This window comes from Magnolia sinica, chromosome 17 (assembly GCF_029962835.1).
Source record: "Magnolia sinica isolate HGM2019 chromosome 17, MsV1, whole genome shotgun sequence".
NCBI lineage: Eukaryota > Viridiplantae > Streptophyta > Magnoliopsida > Magnoliales > Magnoliaceae > Magnolia > Magnolia sinica.
In genome coordinates this window covers 68,506,805-68,519,006 of record NC_080589.1, presented here as the reverse complement: position 1 = coordinate 68,519,006, position 12,202 = coordinate 68,506,805, and the positions used below count along the sequence as shown (strand labels likewise).

Below are 12,202 nucleotides of genomic sequence, written 5' to 3'. Positions count from 1 at the left end.
CTTCCAACTAGGTTACCCCGCCATGATGACCGATGATCCAAAATTCAGGTGGATCACACCATAGAAAACGATGTTATCTGCCTAAAAGATCAGTTTATTCTGTTGCCATCTACAATATTTTGAAATGTTTAAAAGTTATGTGATATCTGATATGTAAACAAGGTAGTAGCTTGTGGTATCTCATGCTGTGTTACTAATTACAGCCCCCATATTATGAGGCATCTAAGTGTGGGGGTGGGTGTGATATCTGTATGGGATTTGTTTATTTCTGTTGCCATCTACGTTATTTTGAAATGTTTAAAAGTTGCGTGGTATGTAAACATAGCAGTTAATGGTGTATCTCATGCTGCATTACTCATTACAGCCCCCACATTCCGAGGCATCTACCTAAGGGAGTCTAGTGAATGTCGGCAAACTACTGAGGTGAGATTTTGAATGAAATTTGGTGCTTATTTTTCCTTAATTTAATTTTCATTCCTTGTTTTGTGATACTCCTAAGCAAGATCAGGTTTTCCTTCAGTCATGCGTGCATACAAGTTGTCACTTGCCAATAGTTATAGCCTTTACAGATTTTATGATTTACCTTGTCGCGTAATCTTATTTTATTATTATTATTGTTATTATTTTTCTATTTTTTTAAATTATAAATGGAGAGCATGTCTTCAGATGATCATTTTATGTGTAAATGGATATGGAGAGCCAAATTAGATGCATTGTGAGGCTCTGGATGGTGGAAATGATAGTAATTTCTTGTGGATGGGACCTTATCATGTATTGTGTAAACCCAAAATTGCACATAGGTGGATCCATCGCCTCTCCACAAACTAAATATTCCACTTGGGATGTATGGATAATATTGCACATGTGTGAGCCTTCTGCTCCCCATGCCTTCTGACAGTATTTTGTTGGTTTTTCTTTTTATGGACTTGAAAAGAAAAGATGACACATGTTGAAATTTCAAAAATTTTACTGGCCCCTGAGCAATGAGTAACGACTGAAACTGATAGGTATCACCTGTATTGGTCCATACCAGCCAATACGGCCCAATCTGTGATCTGCACTATGAAATTGTACATGTGGCTCACATCTAATACAGTTAAACCGTGTAAATTGTGGGCCCTGGTTTAAATGGCTTGTAAACCCAAAATTCCACTGATTAGATTTTCTACCTGTCTGATTGGACATACAACGGGCAATGAACATAGAAAATTATCATTGGTCTGCATGCAACAAGAAAATGGCTGCTAATCATAGGTTATGATGTTTTAATCAATATTTCCTTTTAGATGATGGCCTAACTACAGTGGGCCCCGCAATTTAGATCCTTTGGCTTGAGTTGATGCATGCCATGTATACATTTTGTGTACCTCCCCTCTGCTAGAGACGTTAGAGGAATCTGCATCAAATGACAACTATACCCACATCGTAGGAGTTTGTTTTGCTCACATGTTGGGTCCTTCATTATGTATAAACGGTATCCAACATGTCCATTGGGGTCCCTTCGCTATAAATATTGGAAGCAAAAAAGTAAAAAAAAGAAGGAAAAAGAACAAGATGAAGCTAATTCAGTCACCGGCTGGGCCACATCCACCCAAAATCCTCCACAATTATGTGTTGGCCACCTGGTGGTTGGATCAACCTGATTTTTGGGGTGTCCCATTTTCATGGATTGACCATGTTGAATGGGTTGGATGACGTTAGAGGAATCTGCATCAAATGACTACTATACCCACGTCGTAGGAGTTTGTTTTGCTTGCATGTTGGGCCCTTCATTATGTATATTGGACGCAAAAAAAGAAAAAAGAAAAAGAAAAAGAAGAAGCTAATTTAGTCACTAGTTGGGCCATGTAATGAGGACATCACTTCACGTACACCCTTGCGTACCCTTACGTACGTATCAGAATAGGAGGCGGGCCACACCGATTTTCCTGTGGCTAGGCGAGTATCCGTGATCGTGCTAAAGACCCCATGTGCTTGTGCGAGCATCTGGAAGACCTCACACTGGGAAGATGCACATGGGTTGATTTATGGAGTGATCCAAACCGTTGGATCGGAGGGACGTGATGATTTGGCTGTTGGATCACATGATCGGGCCATCGATCGTGGATCGTCCACACTAGTTTTTTAGATTTTATCAGCATTATAAGATTTAGTTTTGTTTATGTTATGTTTAGACATCATTATAATTGTTTTAGTTGATTTTAGTTATACTAGGACTATTTTTGTCAAAATTCACAAAACAGGGTGCTAGTTGTAATTTTCAATTTTCTTAAAGCTATAAAAAGAGGGTGGGCGTGTGACCCTCTCCCTCATTAGGTTTTGTGATTAAAAAAAAGAAGAAAAAAGCTCTTGCTTTCTTCTTCTTCCATCCTCATGCGATTTGAAGATACTTCTATGCGATTTGGAAGGGAGATTGGTGCGAAACTAATCTTCATCAATGGAGCTGCGATGTCTCCATCTATCCCCACACCACCATCTCTTTTCCTCTCCATCAAGGTAATGTCTTCAAGTTCTTCGATTCTCACAACCTAGGCCTTCGTCTTATCCTAAACCCCTTTCTTCTATTCCCAAAACCCTAATCCTAAATCTAAAATTCCTAACTTTCTTACTTTCCCAAATTACCCAAAACCCTATTTTTTACCCTAGGTCGTATTAGGTTTTCCACTTTGAAATAAACTATATCCTATGCTAATTGGATGTCCATATATCCATTAGATCCTAGTCTCTTCTTATTTAATGATCTTGCGTGACGATGTTGGTAACTTAGGCTAGGGTTATGCATGATGTTCTTTTGGTTTTCATGGGATTTGTGATGATTATGGCAATGCTTGTGTTCTTTTGTTAATTGTCTTAATTCTACTACTTGATCTCATATGTTCTTTGGTTCATGCATCAGTCTTGCATCACCATGTCCACCCAAAATCCGCCATAATTGTGTTGGCCACCTGATGGTTGGATCAGCCTGATTTTTGGGGTGTCCCATTTTCATGTATTGACCATGCTGAATGGGTTGGATGGCATACATGCACTAATCTAGGCCACACATACCTATTGACAGGGGTAAAACAGTCAATTTCTTAAAGATAAAGATGCTAGTAGACTGTGCGGGGGAATATGCAAAGAATCTGTAAACTAGAGGGGAGGTGGTTGCAATAATCCGAACCAAAGGGGAGATGTTTACAGTTGTCAGAAATCAGAGGGGAGGTGTTTACAATTATCTCGAAAGTAAAGAAAATCACCTGTAAACACAACATCCCTTGTATTTGGGACAAGTTGTATGGGGGACGACCTGTTCCATATCACCCTGACTTGTCCCATTCAGACCGAGTGAGCTAATATAGGGGTGATACAGGGTGAGTTACCCCATTCACACTCAGTTTGGATGGGTCTACCAGATCTCACATGCCTGAAACTGGTTCATATCGGGTGATGTGTACCAGTTTTGACTAATACTTTATACCTGGTACCCGAGTTGTTTTTTATTTTATTTTCTATTTTTATTACTGAACGCTAGTTAGCTAATGTTTCCTTTCCCTTCGAAATTCATATTTTCCATTGCTCTATTTTTAGAAACTAAATGTGGCAAGTTATTATTTTCATAACAGTGGACCGTGCAAGTTGAGCCAAGGTTTCATGAAGAAGCAAGTAAGTTGGAAGAATTGGTTCCCTTTGAGGAGTGCATACAATTGTATACTAGTAATAATTTGGTTGCCCGGGCTCCTGAGTATCTTCTTCTCACGCATAATGGGCGTACCTTCAAGTAAGTTTGTGCTTCCTTATTAACTTGTTTAACTCTGTCCAAAAACCTACAAGGTTGCATCACCCGAGTCGGTATTCATGTCATTCCAAATGCATCTACTTTGTTGCTACTTCCTTGCTTGATGCCATTATGTGCAATGCAAATATGCAGACTTCATGTCAAGGGATATACTTGCATATTTTGGAACACCGTGCATGCTGTTCTTATATGTTAATGTTATGCATGTAAGCTATCCCCCTTAGAGGGAAACACTGTTCAACTTGCCTATTATATTAGATTCAAAAGACCATACTGGCCTTGCCTTTGGTGGTGATATTTCAGTTCTTCTATAGGCGAAAATAGTTTGCAACATTCAATTGGCACATTCTCTTAAGTATTAGTTAAATACTTCATGGTTGGCTCTTGCATGTGAATGAGCTAGAAATGCAAAAGATGGTTCTTGTTTTACCAACATGTTACAATTCTAAAAGGGTTGTTTTTCTACTGGTAAAGCTATGTCAACTAATAAATGGACTTGAACCCGAAGACATCAGCATGAGATTAAACGCATGATGACAACATGAACTATGTATTAAACATGGTGAAGAGGAGTGAGAATGGAAGCCAACAATGTTTTATGTATCCATCTCACACTATGTAGCACACCCTTAGGGATGCATAAACATTGAGGAGTATTGCAATTTGCATGTATCACAGTATGAGGGAAACAATGGGGAAGCTTTAGGAAAACTATGGAATTTTCCAATGAACTTCAAGAGATGATAAAGGCAAATGATTACAAATGCTTAGGACTTAAAAAATGTGTATAATGAATTTATGGGACAAAACTATGCACTACCGGCCATAAGTGATGCGATTATATCCAAAATGAGTTCATATCATTTAAATGTCATATAATACAAGCGGTGTTTGAAGTATCAGTATCGCTACAAGTTTTACTAGTTGGGAATACGGAAACAATATCAATATCACTGATAACTGGAAATGCGAGGAAACCTAGGGAAACATGAGGAAAATGGTGGAATGTTTTTAGTGAAACTTCAAGAAATGCTAAAATACACATATTTGCCTATTTAGGAATAAAAAATTGCAAAAAGAATGCATAGTAAGTTTCCATTTAATGGGGGCCTAAAAGCATGTGCTGTCGGTCCAACCATACATTGGCGATATTATCAAAATATCGTCAATACACAGGTGATATAAGTGACACTTGAAATTTACACAGTAAAAAATATTCGCGATGCATTGGTGATACAAGTGACACATGGAATTTACACAATCGAAAATATTGGCTATGCATTGGCGATATCAATACATCGCCAATACTTAGCGATACGTTGCTGATACCTAGAATTTTTGTCACTACCAGTGTTATTGGTATCGCCAGTGTTTCCATTCATCCAGTTTTCAAAATCATTTTAGAGCATGTGTCAAAAAATAAATCATAGCTAAAGCTCAAATGGACCACACCAGAAATAGCAGCGGGTAATGATTTTCACTGTTAAAACATTCGTAGGGTCCACCATAAAGTTTATTTTCAATCCAATCTGTTCATAAGGTCAATAATACCTGGATTAATAGGAAAAACAAATATAATATTGATCCAAAACTTCTGTGACCCCCAAAAGGGTTTCAATGGTATACGTTCAATCCCCCAATGCTTTTTCTGGTGTGGTCCATTGATCTTTATATCTATCTTATTTTTAGGCTTAAGCCTTAATACGAGCTCATAAAATGAATGGACGGTTTGAATATAACACATACCTCATGATGGGACCCACAGAACTTGCTAACGTCAATACACCTAGCTAATTGGTACACCGGCCAAGACGAAAGCTCCTTTGAGAGAGTGAATTCGGTTCAATTATGGATTTACAGGCAATGGTCTGGCTCTCACGGCGGGGCCCACATTGATGTATTTATTTTTTATAAACGCCGACCATAGGTTTTTCCAGGTCATTATAAAACCTAGCCCAAAAATGAAGCAGATCGAAATCTAAGATGGGCCATATTTTAAGAAAGAGTGGTGGTTGAACCTCTACTGTTAAAAACTTCTTTAAGCCTGCATTAATGTTTTTATGTTTTTATAATGTTTATTGGTCATCCAACCCTTTGATAAGGTCACGTAAACCTTTACATGGAAAAGAACAAATATCAGGTTGGTCCAAAACTTTTGTAACCCATGTGAAGGTTTTAATGGTCAATCATCACTGTTTCTTATGTAAAGGTCCACCAAATATTTGAATATGCTTTATTTTTTAGATTATACCTTAAATTGATTTTAAAAATAGATGAATAGGATGGATATACAATAAATATATCAAGGTAGGCCCCACCATAAGTGATGTATTGTCTTACTGAAGGCTAAGGTTGCACATAATCCATTCTAGTCCTTGCACCCCTAAGTGGGTGGGAGTTAGTTGGCGGGGGGCTATTTTTTTTTTTTTTGATACAAGTGACACATGGAATTTACACAATCGAAAATATTGGCTATGCATTGGCGATATCAATACATCGCCAATACTTAGCGATACGTTGCTGATACCTAGAATTTTTGTCACTACCAGTGTTATTGGTATCGCTACCAGTGTTCTCGGTATTTCCAAGCTGGAAATACCGATAACATCGGGGATACTCCAAACAATGAATACAAGCAATAAAACAAAAACAATATGAAAAAAGAAAAAAAAAATTAGTTTGACATCCCCATGGAGTTATGAGGTGGCTTGAAATCTTTATCTCTATCCCTTTGGGGGCGTCTATACTGTTGCTCCACATAACTGCAGTCCTGTGCTTAGCTCATGAGTTGATATACTAGGTGATGTACGCTCTAACATATCTATGGCACTCAGTAGAGCACACCAATATGCCCATCAGCGGATATTGAGTAAGTCACCATTCACTCCCAGTGGCATTGTCTCTGGCTGGACAACTCCACACTCCCATCAGTATCTTGGATAAATTTATTTGTAGCCATACCGTAGCCATAGCTAGATGATTGCAAATGGGTGTTATTGTCATTGGAGTTGCTTATCCCATAGCTATATGAGCCAAATCTGTATGGTGACATTGAAGTAGAGCTTTGTTGCCCATCACTGATGTTTTTGGACCCAATGGTCCATGCAATAGCCTCCTCATCATCTACCAACTGTTTCCTACTACGTGAGAAATGGTAACTCAACTTAAAGAACCTTGCCTGGGTATGAGCACTATATCCATACACTCAAGGGTTACTTGGACTGCTATCTTCCATAGAAAGCGAGCAACAGATCTCAAAGCATCAGTCTACCATCCTGCCTGGAGATCTTGTGGTTCTCTTCGGATAACCCACTCAATTCCATTTTTTTTTATATTGGACTTAGTTTCTTGATTAGCACCAACAAATTTACAGTTCTTTATTGTGAGAGTTTGGGGATTCTTAAGAGCCCAAAAATAGGATTCTTGAAAAAGAAACTAATGACTTGCAACTTCAGTTACTGGGATTTTCATCACATGCACACAGATAAATGAAGTTTTCAAACCTTACTTTCTGTTATCTTCTTGGTTTAAATTTTGCAGATTTCTAGCCATGAGTGTATTCACACACCCATGAGTGTATTCACACACCCCCCATCCTTTTAAATAGTTCAGAAGACTCCCATACTTCGTTGAGATTCGGTGTTTTATAAAAGCTCTGGGTGGTCATGTAAACTTAGTATGTTGAGCTTCAGTATTAAAAATCTAGATGGTAATTCTCCCTTCTTTCTTGTTTCTATGTCTTCTATAGCATTCCATTCGGGAACCTAAAGGTGGTGGATATTTTGGATGAGTGTTGTTTGAGATTTTTGGATATTTAACTCTTGTTTGTTTTCACACGGGCTTAAAATTGTTTTTTGCAGCATAGTTGTGGATCCTACCAATCTTAATGAGGGGATGCACTATCATGAAGTATATGGAATGGATTGCAAAGCCCCATGGCGGGGTCCTCTTTTCAGGGTGCCTATTACTATAACAAAGCCAACTGTTTTAAAAGATCGGAATCCAGTAGTTGCCGTAACTGGGATACCCTTTTCACCGGGTATTGCTTTTCATTTCATATCATGTTAAAGCCAGGCTATACTTGTTTCCGTGCTCGTTAGGATTACTTACAGTCACTGCTAAATCAATAGAATCGAATGTATAGTCAATTGAAGTGTTATAGAAATCAAGTTCTTTGTTTCCACGAAAGAAGCCAGTCATGATAATTTTTTGTATGTTTGTTTTGTTTATTCTATACTTTGTTGCCAAGCAGTGCTTGACATGCTTTAGCAATGGGACTCTGCTGCTTGGCATCGCTGCAGAAATTTATTTCCTCCACCTGCCAATATTCACCTGTGTTCTGGCTTGAGCGAGCTTCTTTGTTTTCTTTGGTAGACTTTCTTGTATCATGCACACCACTTCTTTTTTGCTTGCGTAGGCTGCTTTTATATATATATATATATATATAATCGAAGGAGAGCTGGTATGAAGTTCATGAAGCTATGGTTCTATTATACTCAACGAGACCTTGTGATGGAATATCTTTTATGGAAGATAACCATGTACTTGATCTGGATATCTGATGCTTGAGTTGGTTTCTAGAGGCAAGGTCTTTCTCCGATATGGGTTCCAAATCATTCAACTTACTAAAAATGTTAGAAGCTAGAATATTTTGATACAGTGACAGTTCCATTTCATTTTTGTGGCAAGGCTATTTATGTCATAAAGATGGCTAGGCCAAGAATCCCAACTCCTTCCATCAATGTCATTTTGATATGAGTGACTGAAAAAAAAAATTGCAAGGAAATCAGCACCAGCGTGAACTTTTGTGTGGTCAAGTTTAGTGTTTTAGAAGGCCGTGGAAATTTTAAGTTGCCTCGACATGTCTGTACTGTAGATCATATGCTTGATTTATCAAGTTGAACATGCATCCATAATTTTTATCAGACTGCCATACGATCTCTCTTGAAACAGTGTGCTTAAGATAATTTGTCTTCTCGTTTCACCCATTTAACTCACAATCCAAACTGTGATGTTTAGTGCTGAATGTAGATAGAAAACTTTTGTTTTTTGTATTCACTTATGGTCTTCTCTCATTGGCATGTTGTAGGTTTCTCCCTCTCCCTCTTTCTAACTTTACTACTGTTCATTCATTGTATTGTCTGAATAGGTCTCATTGAGAGGAGATTTATTGAAGTGCCTTGCGCTGCTTCTTGGGCTGAGGCAACCATGCGAACGTCAGGGTTTGACACCCCAAGAAGATTTTTTGTTGACACCGTTCAGGTGCAAGCACTTACTGAGCAACAACTTTCACATTTTGCAAGCATTCTCTAACATGCTGTTTTGCAGTTATGTCCTTTGAAGAGGCCCATCAAATGGGAGAGTGTCGTGACATTTTCATGTCCTTCGCTTAAAAGTTTCACCTTTCCTGTGAAGGGTGGTCAGACATTGGAATTAGCTATAGCTCAGTTCTGGTCAAGTGGCATTGGAAGTCATGAAGCTACTATTGTTGATTTTGAGGTACTTTTTATTTGATTAGAAGCATTTTTTTGTTTCAGATTCTTGTTCTGAAATTTAATAACTACTTGAGTGTGATTTTTTTTTTCCTCCATATATGTTTAGATTTGAGACCTATTTCAAAGGTTGAAATTGGTTTCATATGCTCAGTTGATAACACCCCCCCCCCCGCGCTTTTTTTTTTTTCTGGTTGTAAGTGTTTTATTTTATTTTATTTTTGTTTTTGTTTTTGTTTTTTTGCTTTTCATTTTAATAATTCGATGTAGTGTTTATGTTTTGCATATGGTTTCCAATTTGTTCAGATCAAGTCATTGTGGTAAATGGCTTCTTAATGATAAAAGCATTGCACACTCCCAGTTTATTTGGATGTAATCCTTCTACATGATAAACTTTTGTTCTTTGCACAATTGAGATGATGTGTATGTAGGATACAATATGCATGTAAGATACTGATCAAATCATTGCTTGTGTTAAACATGCAACTACTTCTGTGCTTTCACTTGATTTCCTTTATTTAGATGTTAATTTCCCATCTTCTCTGCTTGTAATTTTTTCCCTTTTCTTTTATAGTCTTATGTAGTGTTTGATGTGTGTATGGGCTTGGCTGGCTCTGCATATGACCTTAACTTTTTGCCGATTTTCCTTGTGAGGAGTGTGCCTTAGTTGAGCTAAGGTGTTGGTGGAACTGGATTGCGTTGGCATGTGAGTGGTGTGGGTCATACATATATTGATAAGATCCCTGCTATTTTGGGCAGCCAACTGCACGAGCATGCCCATTTTTGTTTCTGTCTTGTGCTCAATAGTATGCCTGGCACCTTCCCATACATGACCCTCTTTTACGCACACTCGTTCAGGTTCCAATAATGCTGGATGATTCTGATGCCCGAGAGATTTGTTCCCTTTCATAAGGTCTCAAGGAATTTCCTTCTAATTCTGGCTCCTACTAAGGTTGATATTGATTCCTCTAAATATTATAACTTATAGAAAGGGTGCATGTTTCAGTAATGTTTTCTTCCTACTTTCGCGCGTGTGCCGGGGGGGGACGGGGACACTTGACTAATTCCTCTTGGTTGTGGTTTTTCTTTCTTTTGTTGTTCTTAATAAAGACCATACCAGTTTTTGGTAGGAATTTGGTTGAGAAGTGCCATAAGATGAAGTATGAGATCCTTCAATCCATTACAAGCCCATTCAATTTATGAGTATTACTGTTGAGCCTAGTTACCTAGTCATGTTTCTCTTCCGGATCTCGATCTTAGGGATTTTAGAACAGCATCGAACTATCATCTATGAAAGAAGGGAGAAAGCATGTATAGTCTTATGCACCTCAAAACTCTAATCAAGCGGCTTCTTCAGATGGTGCTCCTGGTATGTATCCTCTTTTGTTGACTCATTGCCTATTCCTTCATCTTATTCCACTCTTCCTATTGCTCTTAGGAAACAAAAACACATTTGTACTCCTATCCTGTTAATCATTTTGTTCCCTTTGGCAGCCTTTCTGATTCTTATAGGCCATCATTTACTCTTGCAACCTCTACTATTTATGTGCCTCACACCCGGAAAGTGGCTATCTCTTGTTTTGATTGGCAAAAGGCTATGGTTGAGGAAAATGGAAGGTTTGGGGAAAAAAGAAAGAAACATGGAGGAATGGTTTCTCTACCTGAAGGAAAATAATACAGAGTAGGTTGTCAATGAAAACACACACTTGCAGATCCTTGTTCCCACAAACTCCAAATGAGGAAAGTCTTATGAGAATTGCAAGCCAAACCAAGGTGTTCCATAACGACAACGGCGGCCATAATGGCCATTGCCATTACCATTACGAAATGAGCCGTAATGGTTGTATTTAGGCATATCCTAAAATTTCACTGAAAAATTTCATTGTTTTTCCATGTTTTCTCCTGATTTCCGGTTATCAGCGATAACGATATTATTTCTTTATCTCCGGTCAGCGAAACTTGAAGCGATAACGACAACTTGAACACTAGTTCCTACCACTTGCTTATTATTTCCTTGTTATTCTTTTAGTGGATTTTGGTATTGTACTTGGTTTTAAGCATGAATTAGAGGACGTATTTGATGATTGGTGTGGGTGCCATAAGCTGATCCAACAATTTTCATAGCCGAGAACCTATGGATTAAAAATGTCAGGGTCAGTATAGTTTGTTTCTTTTAGTACCATTCATCACTGTTGTCTATTCAGTACATTAGTGGTTGTCTTCTCATCATGAACCTTCCATGTATTGGGGTACATTCATCCTCTGATTACATTCTTCAATCATTGTTATATATATGAATTCCAACTTCTATATGAATTCCAAGTTCGAAGTGTTCTTGAAAATGAACAAGTTGTTTGATCCAATTGGCAGTCAAGGCTTGTTTCAGGTAGGTGGTGTGATGGATGTTATGGAAAGGATTTTGGTGCAAACTTGTGGTAGCAAAAGCTAGTTGTAGTAGAAATATAAAACAAAAGAAATCTGGAGATGAAAGGAGAGGAAGAGGAGGGAGAGGAACAGCTAGGGTAACAACTTCTTGTGTTCAGTGTTCAAGTTGTCGGCGATATTATCGAAATATTGCTGATAATATCGGTATCGCTAGTCTTGCGATACCGAAACCCCCTTATTTCGTTTCTCTTTGGATTATCGGCGAAATATCGCAGATATCGGTGAAAAATCGGAGATATCGGCGAAAATCCTGGATTATCGCCGATAATATCGAGATTTTCGCACTGTAGCTACCAACCACGATCCCTATCACGGGAAAACTGTGGCCAACAACCCATAAATCCGTAAGAAAACCCCTCTTTGAAAAAATCGAAAATAAGAAAACCCCTCTTTCGGAAAAAGTATCGGAATCGAGAAGATCGCCTACTTGTTGATCGGATCGGAAGTTGGAGCTCGGAAGAACGCATCGATCAACAGCGCCCGGTGC

At 38.3% G+C, this 12,202-nt stretch overlaps 1 protein-coding gene across 1 annotated transcript in view; it reads left to right on the top strand.

Moving 5' to 3' along the window:
* LOC131230277 (tripeptidyl-peptidase 2) overlaps nt 1–12,202 on the top strand; it is a 94,326-nt gene that overhangs the window by 31,038 nt on the left and 51,086 nt on the right. Inside the window, exons 15-19 of the mRNA XM_058226114.1 lie at nt 365–423; nt 3,606–3,760; nt 7,639–7,817; nt 8,928–9,040; nt 9,107–9,277. Of these exons, the coding sequence (XP_058082097.1) occupies nt 365–423; nt 3,606–3,760; nt 7,639–7,817; nt 8,928–9,040; nt 9,107–9,277 (677 nt within the window). The remainder of the gene's footprint in view (nt 1–364; nt 424–3,605; nt 3,761–7,638; nt 7,818–8,927; nt 9,041–9,106; nt 9,278–12,202) is intronic.